The sequence below is a fragment of the Panthera pardus genome, unplaced genomic scaffold (assembly GCF_024362965.1).
Source record: "Panthera pardus isolate Hobbes unplaced genomic scaffold, ASM2436296v1 HiC_scaffold_4, whole genome shotgun sequence".
NCBI classification, from domain to species: domain Eukaryota; kingdom Metazoa; phylum Chordata; class Mammalia; order Carnivora; family Felidae; genus Panthera; species Panthera pardus.
This window is the reverse complement of record NW_026526969.1, coordinates 14,292,846-14,314,293: the sequence shown is the minus strand read 5'-3', so window position 1 is coordinate 14,314,293 and position 21,448 is coordinate 14,292,846. Positions and strand designations below refer to the sequence as shown.

At 66.3% G+C, this 21,448-nt stretch overlaps 2 protein-coding genes across 3 annotated transcripts in view; both read right to left on the bottom strand.

Annotated features, from left to right (window-relative positions):
• The window catches only part of MRM2 (mitochondrial rRNA methyltransferase 2), a 289,956-nt gene extending 279,877 nt beyond the window's left edge, over positions 1-10,079 (bottom strand). The window contains exon 1 of the mRNA XM_053893970.1: positions 10,071-10,079. Coding sequence (XP_053749945.1) covers positions 10,071-10,078 — 8 coding nt within the window. The 5' untranslated portion in view covers position 10,079. The remainder of the gene's footprint in view (positions 1-10,070) is intronic.
• The window catches only part of TTYH3 (tweety family member 3), a 32,009-nt gene extending 11,562 nt beyond the window's left edge, over positions 1-20,447 (bottom strand). The window contains exons 1-9 of one of the 2 annotated variants that reach the window (XM_019422480.2): positions 20,097-20,447; positions 5,995-6,164; positions 5,736-5,847; positions 5,375-5,595; positions 5,010-5,105; positions 3,786-3,858; positions 3,422-3,497; positions 1,277-1,332; positions 535-627 (exon numbers count right to left, since the gene is read on the bottom strand). In XM_019422480.2, the coding sequence (XP_019278025.2) occupies positions 535-627; positions 1,277-1,332; positions 3,422-3,497; positions 3,786-3,858; positions 5,010-5,105; positions 5,375-5,595; positions 5,736-5,847; positions 5,995-6,164; positions 20,097-20,219 (1,020 nt within the window). In that variant the 5' untranslated portion in view covers positions 20,220-20,447. The remainder of the gene's footprint in view (positions 1-534; positions 628-1,276; positions 1,333-3,421; positions 3,498-3,785; positions 3,859-5,009; positions 5,106-5,374; positions 5,596-5,735; positions 5,848-5,994; positions 6,165-20,096) is intronic. The other variant, XM_019422479.2, reaches the window with a different exon arrangement.
• Positions 20,448-21,448: the final 1,001 nt, after the last annotated feature.

Here is a 21,448-nt window from a genome sequence, read left to right as displayed (position 1 = left end):
TCCTTTGTTCCCACATCTGTCCCTATTTTCCTTATTATTCCTTATTTCTTTTAACTCAAACAGCACGCATTACTTTAAAAATAAAAAACAGAGGGGCGCCTGGGGGGCTCAGTTGGTCGAGCGTCCGACTTCGGCTCAGGTCATGATCTCACAGCTCGTGGGTTGGAGCCCCGCGTCGGGCTCTGTGCTGACGGCTCGGAGCCTGGAGCCCGCCTCGGATTCTGTGACTCCCTCTCTCTCTCTCTGCCCCTCCCCTGCACGCGCGCGCTCTTTCTCTCTCTCTCTCTCAAAAATAAACGTCGAGAAATACGTATACACGTACATACGTTACAAAGAAGTAAGAAACAGACCTATTTTTAAAAGTCTCCCACAACTGTCCAGGGAGATGAAGGGTGGACGCAGGGGAGAAGGGAGGGCACCGCCGGGAAGGGTGTGGAAGAGGCAGGGACCTCCGCAGGAGCCCGGCAGGGGGCACTGCCCCTCGCAGCATCTAGCCCTCTAGCTGGCCAGCTGGCCCGCCGCCCACCCACTCACCTTGGTGGCCGGGTACTCCCGGGGGACGGTCTTCAGCAGCTCGGCCACGACGCCCTGCATCTCCACCAGCGCCTTGTGGCTGCCAGACAGCTTCTGCTCCACAGACAGGCAGCTGATGGGCAGGGGCAGGGGCAGCCCGTCTCTCCCACCCCAGGGCCGCCCCCCACCGACACGGGTCTGCCAGGCCCCCTGCCCCGGGCCTGCGCCAGCCTGTGGGCACTCTGCTCCGTGGGCCCGCGGGACACCCCTCCCTGGCTCCCCGCGAGCCTGCCCACGTACGCAGAGATAAGACAGATCACCAAAAACATGGTGTCTCTGAAACAGGTGGTTTTCGGGACCCCAGAGGGCCAGGTAGTCACGTGGAGTGCCAGGCAGGGGGCCGAAGGGTTTCCCTCCAAACTCCACCCTGACGACACCTGTCCCGTCATTCCAGAGGTGGGCACGGGACCCCTCCCGCAGGGCGACGCTTGCCTTCGCTCTGCAGGGCCACCCAGGGGAACCCAAGAAACGAAAGGAATCCCAGGTATTTCGGGGCGGTAGGCCGTCCACCCCAAAAGGCTTGCGCCGAGGGCATCAGGGCGCTGACCCCAGGGGCAGTTAGTGATGTCAGCGTGGCCTTCATCCGGCTGCTCCTCGGGTCCCAGGGTCCACTCACGTCTGGGAGGGGTTGGGGGCTGTGGGGCTCAGGGCCCGTGTGGCCCCCTCCCGCCCGCACCGGGGCAGGAGCACCCCCGGCACTCACCTGCTGGAAGGGGTTGGAGGCACGGGGCGAGCAGGCCAAGTAGTATTGCAAGATGTCTGCGGAGAGAGGTCGGGTGGCCGAGTGAGGCCGGCCGCCTGCGTGTGCCTTGTGTGCCTACGTGCGCGCGCCCGTGCGTGCGTGTGTCTGCACGGGGTGCCTGGGTGCGTTCGAGCACACGTGAGAGGGGATGTGGCCTCCGAGAGCCCGGGGCCGGCGCCCAGACCCTCCGCCCCGGGCAGTGTCCCTGCAGCACGCACAGCGGTCTCTTGGGTGCAGCCCTTGTCCCTCCCCTCCCTCTGGAGCAGCAGACAGGGCACCGGAGGTAGGCAAGGGGTCAGAAGACGCCCGGGGATGCATCTGCTCGGGGGTCACTTGGGCAGAATAATAGTTCTTAGGCCAGAGCATCGCCCGAAAGAGGAGGTGACACAGCCCATACGTTGCAGCCTGGAGCACCCAGGACTCGGGGGGCCTGCCTGTCTCATCGCCCTTCAAACAGGTGTCGATTCAGCGTCCGATGTCCGAAGGTGGGGATTCACTTACGGTTCGGATGCAAAAAACCCTAGGAGACCTGAGCCTGGCTGCGGCTGAGGGAGGAGCCCTGGACTCTGCCTGCCCCCGCGCCCCCCACAACGCTCTCTGGCCCCTCAGGACCCTTCCCTGAAGCAGTGGACACTGGCTTTGGAGTTCCAGGTGCCTCCCTTCTGGGGTCCCTCCGGGGCCCAGTGCAAGATGGGGAGGGACCAGGAGCACGGGCTTAGGCGCAGGGCTGGCCGCAGTCTGGGGCAGCTTCCCACGGGGCTCCTACGCTTGACTCCTCGGGCCTGGGCTCCCACCAACCCTAAGTGAAAACCCACTTCACGTGGGCCACCTGGCTCTGCCTGGCCCGCGAGGGGCGGCCTGTGGCTCGCAGGCAGGAGCCTGTACTCATGTGAGGCTGGGGGCTGCTCGCACTTGCCAATGGCCCCAGAGCCCTGAGCAGCGAGGACCCGAAAGGCTGATGGCACCGGGGCCAGGGACAGCGGTGGTAACAGCTGTCACCAGTCCTGCCAGCTCTCAGCTGGGCACATCCACCCTCCCCCACTGTGGGGGCTCCTCTGGCTTAGATGGAAACGGTTCCTTCAACCAAATAAGCTAAAAACCTGACCACAGGCTCCTCTCTGTGGCTTTCTCGGGCAAAGAGAAGAAGACGGTCCCGTGAGGGCCAGTGTTTCAAGGCCACGCAGAACTCCTATCCCTGGGGGGACGGTCCCTTGACTCTTCTCCCAAGGAGCACACGGCATTCACAGCAAGGGCAAACAAGGAGCTTAGCACCGTCCAGCTCTGGCCGTGCCCGAGCCCAGTCCCACATGCACCTGCCTCCTGAGATGGTCAACACGCACCCAGCCCCAGACACGCTCTCTGCCCCCAGCTCAGTCCGTGGCTCCTGTGAGGACAGCTGCTCAGGCAGAGAACAGGGCATCAGTTCCTCCCTCCCTACATCCTGCTTCTTCAGAAGCCCCATCACGCTCCCTCACGGCACGTCCCCATTCACCTCTCGCCCCGCTGGCTCAAGGCACCTGCCCCCTGCCTGGAGAACTTCAACAACCTCCCTGCCTTCCGTGTTGCTCCCACAGCCCAAAGAAACTTTGAAAAAGAAACTGAATCATGGGCCATGTCTTTCCAGGCTTCCCACCTCCAACGGACTCCCGAGAATTAAGCCCAAGTTCCTTTCCTCGACCTGTCCCTGCTGGCCTCCCCACCCTCTCCTCTCACAGTGGATCTATTTTCTGCCTTACAAACACATTGGGTTTGTCTCTGCCCCGGTGCCTTTGCACGAGACACACAGCCTTCCCTGGCTCAATTTAAATGCTACCTCTTTGGTAGGCCACACTGTCTGCTCTGAAGTAGCCTGTCGTCACTTGCTGCACCCTTGTCACCCACCTCCACCATCACCCCTCCCGTCATCTGGCCTCACACAGCACCTGTCCTCATTCTCAGAGCCCCCCACCCCCCGCCACTCACAAGTGTTCCTGTTCACTCACTAGCTTCCCGATGTGTGTGGGTCCTGCCTCCCCTAGACCAAGGACCCATGAGGGAGAGGATGCCTTGTCCTCGCTCAGTTGGGTCTCCCCAGCCTGGCCGCTGGGGTGCCAGCTTCAGACTCACCCCCACTCAGCACGGAGTGTTCCTCCACCATCCTGGTCACATAGGTGTCGGGGTCCACACAGAAGTCGCTGGAGCCCTGGGACGGGTGCAGGCAAGGCAGATGGGGTGACCAGGCTAAGCCCCCCCCAGCCTTCAGCTCTCAGGGATACAGCCTGACTCCCAGGTTCACTTTTAGCTCCAGAAGGTAAAATAGGGATGTGGGGAGGCACTGACTTGCTGTGTGCCCATGGGAAGGTCCCCACTCCTCGCGGAACCTCGATACCCCAGGGTAGGGCGGGAAGGGAGAAGAGTATGACTTTCCCCAGCCCCCCCCCTCATGCTGAGGCCCAGCACAGAGGGATCACGCTTCCCCTCCGCCACTCACCACGGACACGGCCAGCTCCAAACCCAGTGCGCCCCAGCTGATGACCAGGGCCAGGACCCCCAGCAGGCAGACCCTTGGGGCAAAGGACGCCAATCAGCGACCCCCAGGCTGCTGGGGTGGCTGCAGGCCAGAGGGCCGGGTCCCCAGGGAACATCTGGGGGGGGTCTGCCCTCACGGGGGCTGTGGCTCCTCCGTGGTCTGGCCTTAGCCAGAGCCACCTGAAGACTGGGCACAGATGCGTCTCCCTCCCACCTGGGGCGGGCTGGGGTGGGGCTCAGGGGAGGGCCAGGAAGGAAGGTCTCCCTGCTTCCCCTCCCGCCAGCAGGTGACGCGTCTCAGCCCTCACCCTGCTCTCCACAGCGTGGCCGGAGGGGCCCGTTAGCCTGGGCCAGACCCACGGGGCTCACACCTGCCTCGCCCAAGGCCCAGCCTCACCTGCCTCCCCGGTCCCTGCGGTCCATGCACTCAGGCCTCCCTGCTGCTGCTCACACCCCTCGCTGCAGGCCCACGTGCTGGTGGTCAGACGTCCAGTCCCCTCCCTGCCAGGGCTCCTCGCGGAGCACGCGTGCCACAGACTGGCCTGCCCGCCTGCACGTCCCCCCACCCCCACCTGCTCTCCTCTCCTCCACAGCAGCGCCCCCCCCCCCCCCCCCGCCCCCGCCGCCCCGGACACAAGGCGCTACAGGGGCCCGCCTGTTCACTGGTCTCTCCCCGTGCCCGGCCCGGGGAGGGCGCAGGACACGGCTGTTCAACTGTTCAGTGAGGAAGCGACAGCTGCTACCCGCAGACAGCTAGCACTGTCGCATCTTTCGGAGGACGAGACAGAGTTATCAGTGCCAAAAAGCCACCGGCCCAAGGTGGCCAGGTGAGTGGGCGGCACAGCAGGGCGACGAGCCCAGACTGCCTCCAGGCCGGGGACGTGGCCAGCTTGACTTTCCGGTGTCCCCATGACTTGGTGACCTGACAGGTCTTCAGGTGTCTGGGTTACGATACGCAGGCTCAGTGGGGAGGGAGCCCAGCAGGAACCAAGGACGGACAGGGCAGATGTGCCCACCACAGGGGCACGGGTCAAGGGCCCCAGGAGAACTGCCGGAGCGGGCTTCCGAGGTGGGAAACCCGTGGCCAGACCCACAGATGGGGGTGGGGAGGGAAGGGCCGCCTCAGGGAAGAAGGTGCTGCGGGCGCCTCACCCCTGCCCTCCGCCCCTCCACCCCACAGACTCACCCGACGAGAATGCCCTTGGAGCTGCGGATGAGGCCGACCAGCGCCAGCAGGCAGATGGCCACGTCGAGCAGCAGTAAGCCCAAGTAGCCCAGCCACCTGTGGGCACACGGTGGGTGTGGGTGTGCGTGGGGCGCAGGGACGGGGGCGTTGCTCGGGGGGCCTGGCAGAGCTGAGGGAACGGCCTGGGGCCCAGAGGGGCATCCGCAGGCAGCTCCGGGATATGGGGCTGGCATCAGTTCTGGTAAAAAGTCCCGGGGAACACGGCGGCCCCACCCGTAACAACTCAGACACCGGGCCGTGGAGGGTGACTAGCACCCAGGCACTAGGGGCCAGGCGGGGCGGACAGAAAAGAGGGCCAGCCGCACCTGTACCAGTCGTAGAGATCCACCTGCTCGGCCAGCACCTCCAGGGACACAGCCGGGTTCCTCCAGAAGGGGATGGCCGCGGTGTGGCCCAGCAGCGTCTCGAGAAGGCCCTGCAGCCGCTGGACTGCGCGCAGGGGCTCTGGGCGCGCGGCCAGCTGCCGCTCCAGGCTCTGCAGGCTGGGCTCTGCCGTGCGGTTCAACGCGGCCGCGGTGTCCCACACCTGCGCCGGGCCGGGGGGCCGGTGAGCCCGGGCGCAGACCCGCTCCCGGCACGCTCCGCGCACACGCCCACACCCTCGGGCACGCACGCAGACACGGGGCGCAGGCACAGAGCCCCCCTCCCCGTCGGACGGCCACTCACGCGGTCCTGGACCCCTGCCACCGTGCGGTTGGCGTGGCGGAGCGAGTAGGTGGCCCGATGGATGCCGTCGCTGGTCTCCCCGTTGCCGTAGAACCCCACGGCGATGCCGGCGCTGGGACGGGGCGGGGCTCTTGAGGGCGCGGCCGGGCCCCTCGCTGGCCCGCCCCGGCCCCGCCCCTCCCGGTCAGGCCCCGCCTCCATCGGGCCGCCCCTCCCTGCTGCCCCCCCCCCCCCCAGCCCGGCCCCGCCCCGCGCTCACCTGCAGACCAGCGTGGCGATGATGACGCACCAGGCGGTGCAGCAGCAGTCGGCGTCCAGGTGCTCCTCGCTCTTGCGCCGCCGGCAGCACAGCCAGAAAGAGTAGAAGAGCAGGAAGAGGAGGTCCAGGGCGAGGCAGGCCAGCGCGGCGGCCCCCAGCAGCAGCAGCGCCTGTGGGAGGCCGGGAGGCGGCGCTGGAGGTGCGGACGCCGGCACCCGGGCTCGCTCCCACCCGCCCGTCCTCCAGCTCGGGGGACGGAGGCTCCCAACACTCGAGTGACCCCCGTCCTTAGCCCTGTCCGGGACCCAAGCCACATTCGGAGAAGCCAGACGGGCACGGCCGTGGGGTCCTCCCAGGCCCTGTGCCCCTCCCTGCGGGGGCCCCTCACCTCCTGGGCCCCAGGGCCCAAGGCAGGACATAGGACAGGTCCAAACAGGGGTCCCTGACCAAGTCCAGTAAGGAGGTGCTGGGTGGGCAGGGGCCCCTGGGAAGGGCCAGCACAGCTGCTGATGGCCATGTCGCCGAGGAAGGCCCCTCATCTCCCAGAGCCTCGGTCTTCTCTTTCGTAAAAGGGGGCAGTGCTCTCCCCAGAAGAGGCTGGCGGAGGGTCTCGGTGAAGGCCCGCAAGAGACTGAGTTGGACCTGGCCACCTTCGCAAGCCCCTGGGGCCGGGGCAGCCCGAGGGGCCCAGAATTATCCAGCCATGTCCGGGAGTCACCAGGGGAGGAGGAAGTGCCCCCTCGGGCCCTCTCCCGGCACCGAGGTCAGCATCCCCCACGGGAAGCAGGGACACATGCCGTAGGCCCAGAGCTGCCTCCCCTGGGTGCCACACTCGTCATTCTACCTGGCGCAGCGCCCCCCCCCCCCCCCATTTTACTGGTAAAGAAACCGGCTTCAGAGAAGATACGGAGGAAGGACCGGCGTCATGGCACCTCTGGGGCCTCAGCACACGCCCCTTGTTGGGGTGGGAGTCGTGGCCTGTTAGCGCTGTAGGCCGGGCCTGACCACGTGCACCTCATGGGGGGGGGGACAAGTAAGTCCCACACAGAAGGTTCACCACTGCACACTGGCTCTCAGTCCACACTGGAAGTGCCATAGAGACGCTGGGCCCCGGGGGGCCTGGAAACACCCTCGCTCCCCAGTCCTGAACACTGGGGTGCTGCTGGGGGAGAATGCCCACCTGCCCCCGTCAGGGCCCCCTTGGGAAGAGAGGCTGAGCCGCAGACGCCCTGGCGCCCAGCGGCTGTCTCCCTGCCCTCGCAGGAGCCCGCTGGCCCCGAAGGTCTCCCACCAGGCTCACCATCCCTGGCCACCCCCACACCTGGGGGGGGCCCCTCCCGCCTGACCAGGGAGGCACCGAGCAGCCACACTTCAGAGCAACACCGGGGCCCAGGGAGCCAGGAGCTGTTTGGAGGCTGGGCCTCGGGCCTCCCCCACGAGGCACAGGAGGGAGGCACCATCCAGGGGCAGACCGGGGTGACGCCATGAAGCTGGAGTCACAGGCCGCGGCCTTGCCCTGCCGGGGCGCCACGGGCGTTGGGGGCTGGCACCCTCCGGTGCTCCTCCAGGCTGAGGGTGCCTACCATCTCTGCCCTGGCAGGACGGCCCGTTGGGTCCCAACCGCTCCTGCTCACAAGCTGCGGGTGGGAGGGAAGCAGGCCCCCGGGGGGCCGGTACCAGGGCCACCTCGTCAGCCGCGCTCAAGTCACAGAGGGTGTTCCCAAGACCCGGGCCGCGGCCAGGGGCGTCCGGGCAGGAATCAGGGCATGTCGCAGGCCGGGGGCCGCCACGGAGGGGGCTCACCTTAAGGGTCCTGGAACCCGGCACCGCCCTCGACCCGCCCCACCCCGCCCTGCGTGTCAATACACATCCCAGTGCTTGCAACAGCACTCTTCCGGGCTCCCCGGGTCTGCCCTCACAGGCACAGGCCGGACATTGGCCCGGGTGCCACAGGCCCTGCCCATCCCCTCCTCACAGGCAAAGGGCAGAACACAGCACCACCCCTGGGACCTCTGTGCTTCCATAACAAAGGCCACCCTCCAGCCCCTGTCACCGGTCCTGCCTGCAGGTTCCTCCCCTCCCCCAAACCCCCAGAGGCCCACCACACCCCCACCTGGAAGCCTTCACCCAGAATGAGCCCCTGCCCATCCCCATCCTGTGCAGATGGTCCCCCTGGAGGCCACCCTCTGCTCTGACTGACCTCCCTTGGCCTTGGCTGGAGTAGCCCCACCCCTCCCACGGTGCCACCTCCTCTCCTGCCTGATTCCCCCCTCCCCCAATTGGACACAATCCAGGAAAGCCCAGGACGTGGATGGCTCGGTGCTGGTGTTTAAATACATGCACCAACACACATTCTCTTGAGGAACCCCTGCCCCGAGGCAGGGCAGTTGGGACCAGGGCAGGCGGAACCCAAACAGGCCCCCAGCTGGGGGCCCTGAGCCCACCCAGCCTGGCCAAGGGGACATCACGACTCATCAAAGTGCTCACAGGCCCAGATCGCTGCCTCAGTGGTGCCGGGACCACCCACTCCCGTTTGCCAGATGAGAAACCCAAGGTAAAATCCGCACTGCCGGCCAATCGGGGGGGGGGGGGGCCCTAGCGCCTGGGGGGAGCCTGGGGGCAGGGGGAGGCATGCCAGGGCCCCAGGGTGCCTGGAGCTGCTGGACCCCAGCTGGGCCACGGAGGCCAGAAAGAGCCGGACAGGTGGGAGCACCCGGGCCGCCTCCCTGGCGGGGGGCCGTCCTTGTCCAGAAGGTCAGGGAAGAGCAGCATGGGCAGAGGCCACCACAGGCTGAGTCTGGAAGGTGCTGTGCCCCTGTGGGCGGGAGTCACGCTGTACCTTTCTTGGGTGTCCTCCCACGGCTTTGATTTGGTTTGTTTTGTTTGTTGTTGTGTGTCTTTTTCGGGTTTTTTCTTTTTTTTTTTAAAACCACCAAGTTGTACCAACGTTGTAATTAAAACAGAACCAGAATCCTGTTAGTCGCTCCTTTCAGCTGAGCGTGGGAGGCCCCTGGTCTGAGCCCGGCTCTGCCACCACGTAAGAGGCCCCGTGCGGTCTCCGGTCAGGCCCTGCTGCTCTCCGCACCCCATTTCTGCCTTTGTGCAGGGTGTGAGCCTTCCCCAACCCCCCTGTGGGAGCGGGGTCCCCGGCAGCCGTGCCAGACCCCTCTCAGTTGATGACTGGGTCACATGGGCCCCGGGAGGCCGAGAACCTGGACCGAGGTGCGAGGGAGGCGTGTTCTGCCCTTCCCCCACAGCCACCCTGAAACCGCTGCCCAAGCGGGACAGCCCAGGGAGCCAAAGCAGCAAGGTTCAAATGCTGCCCAGCCTGGCTCAGAGATGTGACCTTGAGTCAGGGACCGCACCCCCATGCCTCAGTTTCCCCACCTATAAAGTGGAGATGGGTGCGTCGCTGTCCTGACTGGGTGACTGAGGACTACACAAGCGAATCCCTGTAAACGCTCAGAAGAGCATCCCCGTGGGGGTCCCCCAGGAAAGGTGAGGGTCCCCAGGGGTTGCTACCCCCAGGGCTCTCTCTGTCACCACACAGCCTGGTGGGCTGGGGGCAGAGAGTGGGCACCTTGGCTGCTGGGGGGGGGGGGGGGCGGCAGAGTTCCAGGGCTGCTCACGCACAAGGTGAGCACGTACACGTCTGTGCCCCTACGCGCACACGCACAAGCACGTCCTCGTGCACACACACGCCTACACCCGTATATTCACACACATGCTCGCCTACGTGTACATGAAGGTGTCACCCTGTGATCACAGCAGCCCGTGGCTGGAAGCTCCCAGGGGCCGTGGGCAGGGGAGGGCGTCCCAAGCACCTGGCTGCTGGAGCAGACTGGGAAGCGGGGAGGGCAGCCAGCCAGCCAGGGGCAGCCTCGAACACAGGTAGGGCCGCCTGCCTGGGGGCGGAGGATGCTCCCGTCCCATCCCTGCCTCTCGCAGGGCAGGGGCTAGGGGAGGACCACTCACTGCCCCAGGAACCCCAGGGCCAGGCTTGATGGTGATCGTGTGTCCTGGGTACCAAAGGGGTGAGTTACTTTCCAGAAGCTTCTCTGGAGGCAATGGCAGACAGAAGCATGGGTGCCCACCTCACTCCCACCTCACCCCTGTAACCCTACATGCTGAGAGCCAGGCATCCAAGGTTCCACCTCATCCCCTCCTGGTCTGTCTGGTCTGTCTGCCCGGCTCCAGGAAGCCTCCTTCCTATGAGGAAGGGACCCTATTTCTACCATCTCTGTGCTGGGTCTGTCTGCCCACACCTCCCCCAGGAAGGCAAGGCCTTGCTGAGCTCATCGATTTAGCTGGGGCAGTGCCCCCTCTGGCACTGAGGCCTGGCACACAGTGGGTGTGCAGAAACATGGCCCCCCGGCTCCCCACCCCAAGGTCTGAGAAGCTGGGGAGCTCTCTCTCTGGCAGGACATCAGGCTACGGGGCCTGTACCACAGCAGCTTCCCACAGCCCCCGTGGAAGGTGCCAGCACCCTCCCGGTTCACACAGGAGGGCACCGGAGCTGGGCAGGGCGCAGCCCATCACGGTGAACATGCAGAGCCCGTCGCCATCTGGGTGCACGAGCCAGGCATGGGGGTGCCTGGCGTGCCCTCTGCCCCCGCCTCCCGATGCCAGATTCCAGGGGACAGCCCCGCCCCCCCCCCCCCCCCCCCCCCCCCCCGCGGCCGCTGAGTGGGCTGCCGTCCCCTTCACCGCCCCGGGGCCCATTCTCCATTCAGAAAGAGAATGGGAAATGCCTGATCAGCATCTGGGCTCCGACCAAATGGAATTTTCCGTCTGTGATGGAAGTGATGTCAGCAGTCGGTCAGGCGAGGCGAGATGCTTGGGCCCGTGTCCTGACCGTTGGCCACAGTGCTGGCTGCCAGCCACCTGAGGCGCTAAGAACGCACCGGGCTCCGTGCGGGCGCCCGCAGTGAGGCCTCGGCGGGGCCCACCCCCCGCTCCTGGCCCCACGGCTCACCTCATCTCTCGGCCCCGGACCACCCCCTCCTTCTCGAGGCCCCTGCAGCCCTGGCCTGTGCCCACACACTCTCTTCCACGCCTCATGGTCCCCCAAAGCCCCTATCCGCTCTGGAAATACCCGATGAGCCAGAGCTTGGAGTCTAAAGCTTTTCCCTGTCCCCGTTCAGGCCCCGGCCCAGGCAGGAGGCCTGCTGAGGGACCCAGGACCCCAGCCGTCCTCCATGTGAGCCCAAGCTCCCTGCACAGGGCGGGGCGGGGGCGGGGGTCCCTGGCTCAGCCCCAGGCTTGCCGGCAGTCAGAGTACAGGGGGCCCCAAGCCAGCCCCGTAAGGGGAGGGCCCACAGCGTGCCACGAAGCCTTACGGAAGAGCTTTGCAGCAGGAGGCTTGGCCCCGTCCAGAGACAGAGACCACGGTGTGAGGGCTCGAGGCTCCAGCGTCCCACCACGGCCAGTCAGCGCACGGGCACGTGCACCCCACCCCTGCGTGACGCCGGGCTCAGTTTCAGCACAGGCCACGCTGATGCGCCCGAGGCCACCCGGCCAGGGTGGCCACACGGGACCCTGGGACGGCCCATCCGTGCACACCGCTGCACCCAGGAGCACACCGCACGTGCAGCACAGGTCAGAACCCCCGACGGACCGTCTCCTCGGACACGCGGCCCCACAGGGGGGCCTCCGTGCCCTCAGCAACTGCCCCTGAGCGCCGCCCACACGCTCAACCCCTCTGTGGGCCACCACAGCCTTCAGCCAGGCTGGGGAGCCCCTGCCCCGCCGGAGTCCCTCACGGGGGCTCCGAAGCTGCCCACCCCAACCCCAGCCCCAAAGGCCACAGCGGCACACCCCCTGGGCCAGCCTCCTGGCAGAAGTCATGGACACCCAGGCCCCGGCGCTCACGGGCGAGGAGGACGTGGGGGCCAGACGTCCAGGGCCGACGCCGCTATTCTCGGGGCATCGGGGACTTCCGCCCGGTCACACGGCAGGAGGTGCGGGGCCAGGCCCCCAGGCCCAGCTGCCGTAACTGAGGTCCCGCCACTGCCCGTGGCGTGAGGCCCACGGCCTGCGGAGGTGGGCGTCCCTGGAGAAGGCCATCCCATCCCTGGCAGGCCTGTCCCTTCAGCTCGTCCTCACCCCTCCCTGCACCAGCCGTCCCTTCGAGGCAGCTCCACCAGCTTTCAAGGGCGAGGCTCCAAACAGAAGGCGAGTCCAAATTCCTCCAGGGGCCTGGGCCCTCCCTGCCCTGCACCCCACCATCCTTGAGGTGGTCACACCTGCCTCACTGGAGCGGGGAGGCCCGAGTCACTACACAAAGGGCCCCTCGGCCCAGGGCCAGCCCGAGACGGAGGCACATCAGCACCAGGCCTGACACGGGGGCCACGGGGCACGCGTCTCCGGGACCCCAGCAGCGCACACCCGGAGCCTCGGAAGACTGGGGGGCGTGACGACAGGTGTCAGAGGGTGCCAGCAGGGCACCGTGAGAGGAGGGCACGTTCCCAGAGAGGGATGGCCCGGGCGAAGGCCCGGCACGAGGTCCAGGCTGCACACCCGTGTCCCGAGGGGCTCTGGAGGGTGGGGTGGGGGCAGGCAGGACCCTCCGCCGCTTCCCAATGGGGAAGTCCCACCCCAGCCCCAGAACTGCCGAGGGTCTTTCTCCACAGGAAGAGACCAGGTCGGGTCTTCCAGGAGGCTGGCGGGATCCCAACCCCCAAAGCACCATCTGGGAACCCACACGCGTCTCGGCCGGAGCCCTGGGCCTGGACTGAGGGCTGGGCCGCTGTCGAAGCTCCTGTGCCCGGGGCCCCTCACTGGGAAGGGCTCACGCCGCACGGCGCTGCCCGCTCCCCTGGGGCTGGCTCTTGGCCTCGGCACCCACCCAGCCTCACACTGGGCTTCGCGGGTCCCCAGACCACCTGGGAAAGGGGTGGCACCCACCTTCCAGGCCGGGGGCCTGAGGCCAGAAGGGACGCTGGAGCCCCACACACTGAAGTACAGAGGAAGCGGGGGTCTGAGCCCACACGGGCCTCCTGAGGAAAGCTCCGGAAAAGGCCCCCTCACCCCCCGGGCCAGGCTGAGCGGGTGCCGAGGGCCCTGGCCGTGGAGCAGAGTTGGGCGCCTAGCTGGCTGTTCGGCCCACAGCCCCCCACCCCCCTAACACACTTGGCTGCGGCTCCCACATGCCGACCAGAAATTAAAAACAGATTTTCCACTGAGCTGGGCTTGGGTTTCACGAATTCCATGACGGTGAGCTCGTGGCCATCCTGGAGAAAGCACAGCCAGCGGCCGGCCGAGCAGGAGCCCAGGAGGGGCCCGGCTGTCAGTCCACGTCCTCCCACCGGAGGTCTGAGACCCAGAGCACCAGGCCGCACGTGGACACACACCGGCTGCAGGCTGATGCCCTCACGGCGTGTGCACCCTACTCGCCCTTGCCCTCCAGGAACCAGCGGGATGGAGGCCTGGCGAGGCTGGACTTGGGCTCAGGGCCCCGGGATGAGCTCTGGTGGCTCACCCCCCAAGGCAGCCCCCACCCCGCCGCCCTCCGGGTCTGGGGGCCAGCCCGCTGTCCTGCTGCCCACGTCACACCCGCTCGCGGAGGGAACGGACCCCGGAGGACACGGCACAGGAGCTGCCCTCCCCGCGGCGAGGGTGTCTATCCGGCCCCAGTGCCCTAACGCATTTCCCAGCACGGCGCCCAGAACAGCCCTCCGCTCTTCCCCAGGCTTGACCGCACACACCTCTCCACTGGCCACCCCTAGGGACCCAGGCCACAGGCCTCGGATGCAGCCAGGAGCCAGCCGACGGGCCCGGTCACATCATCAGGCCAGCCGGAGCCCTGTCCCAGGACTCAAGGGGGGATGTGGCCCGGGGAGGGCAGCCTAACCAGCCTCCAGGACCGGGCTGGACGAGACACCACAACTTCTGCGGTGACCCTCACGACAGTCGGGAGCCCAGCTGGAGTGCACGCGGCCGGAGCGGGCGGCACCCCAGGCCGGGACCCTCCTCGGAGCGAGAAGGAAGCGGTCGCTCAGGTTTTGGGCAGGCCGGCCTCGCCCCACGCCCTCAGCCAATACAGGAGAGGCCCGACCACAGTGGGTGCCTGTGGTACAAAACAGAGCCCTCTCTGAGACCCCTACGTCTCGTAGCCCACCCGCCCCTCCTGTGGGGACCCAGGCCTCAGCCAGGCTCCTCTGGGGAGCAGAAGCAGCACGCCGACTGAGGCCCGCGGGAGGGCCACACGCGCAGGCCGGTGGGTGTGCGTGAGCCCAACCCAGGCCTCGGGCAGGGGGCAGGGGACAGGGAGGCTCCGGAGGGGCCCCGCACATCCCCCCTCCCACAGCCCACCCGGCCACAGCCTGGGTCCTCAGCCCGGTTCTGCGGGCACACCCCACACCCAGGCCCCTCCTCTGCAGCCCCCATCCTGCGCCTGCTATTGGCCTGGAGGCCTGGCCTTGACCGAGGCCCGCCAGAGCCCTCACAGCCCCCTCCACGGCCCCCTCCACGGCCCGAAGCATCCTCGCTGCCTCAGCACGTCTGCTGTGTGGCCCCCAGGGGTCCTGCTGGACAGGCAGCAGACCCCATTCTGGGCACGTGCCGTCCCACCTCGGGCAGGGACCCCAGCTCAGGGGTACCCTCTGGAAAGCAGCCCCCTGTTCTGGGCAACGGTGCCCAGTGTGTGCCCATCAGACCCTCCCCAAGAGCACGAGGAGCCCCTCAGAGCCATGGGAGAGCCATGTGTGTGTCCTGGCCCAGCGCCAAGCTGAGGGCAGACCCCAGGAGGCAGGCACGGGCACAGCCAGGTCCTGCCACACCCACCACCAGCCCTGTCACATGCCCCAATTCCTGTGGGGCCACAGGGGGCCACTTCCCATATCTGTGACCCGGTCCCTGGGCTGCAGATTCCGTTCCTCCCGTGCAGCCAAAGCAGAACTGCCCGTGGGGGGGAGAGGACCCGGTCCCCACACCCGCTGAGCTTCCCTGAACCAGGCCCCGCTAGGGGACCAGGGAGCCTCTGCACGGGGACTGTGTCCACCGAAGGGGAGTACCGCGCTGGAGCAGGAGCCTGCCCACATTTCCAGCCCACCGATGCTGGCCGGCCAGTGGCCTCAATTCTGCTTCTAGAGCAGTGACAATGCCCACCCCCGAGGGCCACTGTGTGGCTGCCTGGGGAAATGTTTATGAGCCTCTCTGGTACAGCGGCTGTGGCCTGGGGTGAGAGCCACAGCACACCCTGCCCAGAGCCTGACCAAGACCCCCTGGCCAGGGCCGGAAAAGCCGATGTCCCTTCCTGCATATCCTCTGGGCAGAGGAGTAGAGTGTCGGGGACACGGCTCGTCACCACATCCACAGACCCTTGAAAACCAGGGGCCGCCGAAAGGCAGAACAATGGGGCCTGGTGACAGAGACCCCACACCAATGCCAAGCAGGGGATGTGCCAGGTTTCCCATTAACCACCCCCATGACCGCCGCAGTGTAGACCTTGTGGCCGAGGCAACCAGAGGCTTCACCCTGCCCCCCCGTCGGAAAGGAAAGAGCCGGTCGATCTGTCCCAGCAGGCACTTCCCTGTTCACCCACCACTACGTCCCCCAAATCCAGCTCATCGGCTCTGTCCGTGCAGGGGGTACTCTAGAAGCTCCCGCCCACTCCTCAGTGAGCTTTGTCACGTTCGGTACGTTTCTGTCACTTGCACCCCAGCATCCTGACTGTTACCATGGGACGATGGCCACACATCAAGAACCCAGGGCCACCAACAGAAGTCGGTGACAATAAGGGCGTGCGGCGTGATTCTGGTTCCGAGTGACGCACACCCCACGGGTCTGCGTGCGGGGATGAAATCCAGCCAGAGGCGCTTTTTGGTTTTTTCTTCATGCTTTTTCCTATTTTCCAAATGTTCCGCCAACATCTGTTATTTTTGTAGATGAGAAGCCAGGCGATCACCCCAGGTTTTAATCTGCCGATCAGTGATGGAAGGAAGATGACAACGGGGCCCGGGGGCTCGGCCGGGGGCCCACAAGACCCGGGGGCTCGGCCAACACCAGCCTGCAGTCAGGTACTCGGCACACCTTTCTTGAGTCATAGCTTTTAGCCAAGGCGCTGCGGTCTTAGCTAGGAGACCCCTGGGCCCTGACAGTCATACAACCTAGACCTCAAACGCCCTCTAAGGGGCCACCCAGTCAGGGTTCACACATCTCCGAGCACAGAGGCAGCACATTCAGACCAGAAGGACTCCCTTATTTTGGGCTGAGGCTCGGGCTTCTCTCTGTCTCAGGGCCTTTGCATGTGCCATTCCAGCGGCCAGGAACCATCTCCGCCAAGGTCTGTGCATGGCTACCTCTGTCCTATCTTTAGGGTCTCGAATGAACCATCCCAGCACTCAGGGTTCGAACAAGAAACAGGCCTCACAGGTTGCGCAAGCCTGAGCCAAATGCTACCATCTGACCGGAAGAGAAGCCAGTGTGCCCGCTTAATGCCAGGTTCCAGGCAAGTCCCAGCCCTCCGGGAGTTCGCAGCCTGGCTGGCGCCCTTCGTGGCAGGCCAGGAAGCACCTCTTCCAGGAAGACTTCCCTGACCACTGCGCTCCTGCAGGCCCTGTCCTGACACCTCACAGCTTCCCGCCGCCCTGAACTAGCAGAGATAATGAACAAAGAGAGTGAATTTGGCCTCGGCCTCCGGGCACGGCGGTGTGAAAAGGCTTGGCAGGGGAGTCATTAGGGTGGGTAGGGATGGATGGGGCACACTCCCCAAGGGGCAGCCCAGAGAGGGAGATGATCCCCCCCCAAGGTCACACAGATAGGAAACAACAGAGCTGGGGCCCAGGCCCCTATTCTCCAGCCTGAAAAGGCTGTGGGACCCCTGCCCGAAGCCAGGGCAGGCCCTACCATCACCCCAGAGCACGTCAGGCCCCCAGACATTGGGCCCAGCCCGCCAGCTCAGCAGTGCGACCCCCAGAGTCTCCTCCTTTCTCTGGGCCTGCGATCCTCCGGGCAGCTCCCCTAAAATGACGGTCCCCACCCATCCAGCTGCCCCTTGTGTGGGGAACTCTGGGCCCAGCCCCAGGGGAGTCAGACCAGCAGCCCCTCCTGGCAGGCAGGTGTGGGGTGGAGTAGCACAGAGCAAACTCCAGAAGCTTCTCTGCCTCCTTCCAGTCCCCGTCCACCCACAGACCCCATCCGTCCCCACAGACCCCACTGGCACCCTCCCTATGATCTGTCCATCCGGCAAACAGCCCGGGCCCCCAAGAGACGCATCAATGGCCAGGGAGCCCCTCCCCTCAGAATGGAGGCCTCGGGAACACGGAAACCCGAGACCTTCCGCCCCAAGAGAAATGCCAGCCCTGCTCCTGCAGGGGCTCCAAAGCCCCAAGTAGGGCCGGCCAGGGCTCTGGGAGCCCTCGGAAGTGCCCCGCATCTGCTCCTGACCCCTGCAGGGGGCCAGCAGAGGGGGGCCCGGGAGGCTGACTCTGGCTCCCACCACCTCGTCATCATGTGACTCTGAGCCACTTCCCTCTCTGAGCCTCGGTTTGCTAATCTGTACAAGGGAGGCAATCATCCTCATTTCCCGGTCTGTGAGAGAAAGGGCCAGTGACGGACAGCCCTGTACCGTGCCCCAAAACAGGGCCGGGCCATGGGGGTTTCCAGCGGGTTTCACCAGGGCACCCGGCAGTGGAAGGCGGGGGCCGGAAACGGCAAAGGACGAAGCCTGGTCTCCTCACACCATACACGTCCCCTACTCCCCCGACCCAGGCCCCACTCGTCCCCTGGACAGTCCAGGAGGCAGAAGCCCTCCTCCCACGCTGGGCCCAGGCCACATGGGGGTGGGGGCATCTCCAGACCCTGCAGCTCAGGCAGAAGCCGGCCAAGAGGGGGCGCCTGGGGCAAGAGGACGAGGGGACCCCCGCCCGCTAGCTGCCCCCTCCACAGCCAGGAGTACTAAACCAGGGGAGGCAGGAAGGGGCCCTAGGCCACGGGGTCCACGCTGACCCACTGCCCAGCCACCCAGGAAGGGAGCTCTGTCTGCTGCCACCGAGCACGAAGCAAAAGCACGGGGCCTCTGCATCCCCCACTGTGGCCCCGCAGAAGTGCGCCAGCCCGGATTTCAGGATGTGGCACTGAAGGATCAGAGAGGTCCAGTGTTCACCCAAAAGCACCAACCCCGGGAGGGCAGGGGCAGGACGCATGTCCGGGTCTGGCTCATTCTACTAGCCCCCAGCCAGGAGCGGAGGTGGCAGGGGATGGAGACAGGCTGGTTTCCACGCCGTGAATTATTCAGTGGCTAATTCTGCTCCGCAGAGAGGAGGCAGGAGAGTGAGTCAGAGCCCTCCCACAGCGGAGGAGGGGGCAGTGCTCACAGAAGCTGGGGGCACACACCCGCAGGGGCACAGGGCCCCGCAGGAGGTCGGGCTGAGCCAGGGGCGCCGGCCCCCGCTCTGGAGACCTCCACAGGCTGCAGACGTCGGGCCCTCACTCACACCCCACGATGTGTCCCGAGAGCCCCAGGGGGCGAGGGGACACAGCCAGTCCAACCGAGGGTGGTGGGATGGCAGGTGCAGCCCGCAGGCAAGCTCTGCGCGGGTCCAGCTGCCCCAGGAGCCCCAGGGGCAGTCCAGGAGCTTCCGAACCGATAACTGGCAGAGAACTTCCTAAAGTAAAGCACGGTTCCTGGCCGGGGACAGCCAGGGGCCTGATGTGACGGAGCCGTGACACGTGGAAGCCCCTGGGGAGCAGAGAAGGGTGCTGCTCCCACACCGGTCGGCACCCCACGGCTGGGCTTCTGAAACGTGGGCGTTGAGTTTTATAAAAACCTTGCTGTCTCTGGGCATGCCTGGACCAATCCCCGGCCCCCTTTCTAATCTGCTTAGAAGCAGATCAGCAGGCCCAAGGTGACCACTGAGGCCAGGAGTGGTGGGCTGCCCCGCAGAGCTGAGAGGCCCGCGGTGCCCTCGCTCTCTGCTTCCGGTCTCATCCTCTAGCTGAGGGTGCCCACAGGAGACAGTTCTACACAGGCCAGGTGCGATAATGTCCACGGAATACCGGACTCCCAGGCCATCTTGACAAGGAACGCTGTTCCACTCCACCCGGGGCTCTGCAATGACCACTGGAGAGAACCCCAGAGGAGTTCCGGGTGACCAGGCATCCGGGTCATGGGGCTTCTGGAATCCGGATCCCCAAGCAGGAAGGAAATGCCCACGGCCCAGTCCCCTGCCCTGCACTCAAATGACAGTGGATCAGTGCTGGGGGTGGTGCTTGGGCTCGGCATGACCCGAGGACTAGGGTTCTACCGGGAGAGGCTGATCCCTTGGGGAGAAGGCTGCAGACCTCCACTGCCCCCCATTCTGCCCAGGCTCAGCCCCTTTCCAGCCTCCCAGACTGAGGCCCACCTTGAGTGTCTGTGGCCAGGCCTCCCTCCCTCAGGGGCAGCCGGGTCTCCGGGCAGTCCAGGCGTCACCACAGCACACACCGCACTGTGTGCATCCCACAGCCTGGCCACCCGACAGGGAGTCACTGCCGGCCAGAGAGGGCTGGCATCCGCCCAGCTCACTCACCTACCAAAATCTTGGCAGTGAGTGGGATTCCCCAGCTGGGGGTGAGGGGGGCGAGGAATCCCCCCCTCCTGGCTGGACCCAGTGCTCTCAGGTATGGGCTTGGGATCCTCTGGGTAGGGGGCTCTGCAGGGCCACAGTTCAGGGCTGCCCCAGGAGATGGACAAGGGCCTGGGTTGGAGCTGACAGCTGGCAGAGGGGGCTCCAGGGAGAAACGCGTGAAGGCTCCACATGACCCTAAAAAGGTGGGCCTAAGCGACACCAGGGAAAAAAGCTAGAATCTGCAGGAGGGCCGCGGACCCTCCATGCAGGATGGGGGTCTTTAGACGCTCAAGGAGGGGAGCCCCCAGGACGCAGAGGGGAGACCCTAGAGAAGAAAGGGGCTGTGACTCACGAAAAGGTGGAGGCCGTGACCCTCGAGGAGGACGGGGGCAGCGACCCTCGGGGAGGGAGACATCCCCCCCCCCCCCCCAGCCAGACCCTCGATGGGCGGTTCGGGAATCTTCAGATCTTCGAAAGGACGGGACCCTGACCCTCGGCATGGAGGGGCCGTGACCCAGGGCCCTGACCCTCGACCCAGGGGGGCCGCCTCACCTGCTGGTAGTCGGTATCCTCGGGCCGGAACTGGCTGCTGGTGGTCTCCCAGCTCAGGTCGAAGTGGGGCAGCCGGTGCAGGAGGTTCACCCACCAGGGCGCCGCGTAGCTGACCCCGGCCATGGCGGGCCGGCTGCCTCGGGCGCGCCGCCGCGGGGCTCCCTCGTTGGCCCGTGGGGCGCGGGGTTCAGGGGCCGGCTAACCCCCGCCCGGCCGCCCTCATCGCCCGCTCGCTCCTGGGCCCGGCCCGGCCCGGCTCGGCCCGGCTCGGCTGCGCTCGGCTCTGCTCGGCCGCCCGCGCCCGCCGCCTCTTTGTTCGCCGCCGCCGCCGCCGCCGCCGCCTCCGCGCGCCCCCCGCCCGCGGCCCGACGCCCCGCCCCCGCGCCGCCATTGGCCCACAGCCCGCCGCCCCCGCCCCGGTAGCCGGCCCCGCCCCCTGCCGCCATTGGTCCGTAGCTCGCCGGCCCCGCCCCCACCCGCCCGTCCGCCGCCCTTGGCCCTCTGGCCCCGCCCATCCGCGCGCTCCCGCCCGCCGGCCCCGCCCCCGCGCCGCCATTGGCACGCGGGACGAGGCTCCGCCCAGCAGGGCCCCCTTCCCGCGCCGAAGGGCGCCGGGCGGTGGTGTCTCCACCAGCGGGTCGTGGCGGGGGCCAAAACCCTGTCCTCACGTCCACACGTCTGGCCGCCCTTCCCCCGGGCGCTCGCTCGTGGGCTCGACCGTTGCACGTTCCTTGAGCTTCTGTGGCTGTCGGCCTGGAGGAGCTGGGCTGGCCTCCCCTGCACGCAGCCCGAGTCTGTCTGTCAAATGAAGATGATGTGGACTCAGAGCCTGGCGTGGTCACCCACAGCTGTGTGATCTTGGACAAGTTACTCACCCTCTCTGTTCATCAGTGTCCTCGTCCGTGAAAGGGAAGTAGAGTGAATTGAAAGTGCTAAGGACAGCAAAGTGCAACCCAGTACGTGCTTGTGAGGGGATGGGCAGGTAGATCCCGTCCCTGCCTGGCCACTCCTTTGGGGAAGCTTGTGTCTTTTATGACAAAGACAGTGCTCCGTCCTGGCCTCCTTGAGTCTGGAAATTAAGGCAACTGCCACGGAGGGCCCAGCGTGGACTTTGGAGTCTCCTAGCCACATTTCCTAATAGGCATTATCATGCTGTATTAAAGTGGAGGTGGGAACCCCAAGAACAGAGGAGGCTGGAAATGCTGTAAGTGCATGGCAGACTCGCCCCTCTCTGCACCCTAGGGCACAAGGTGCATCCTCTTGGCTCCGGCTTGTCAGCACCCGGGGGCATTATTTCTGGACTCCTTGCGTTCTGAGAGAGAGGTTCCTACGCCTGGGATTCTGCCGTCTGC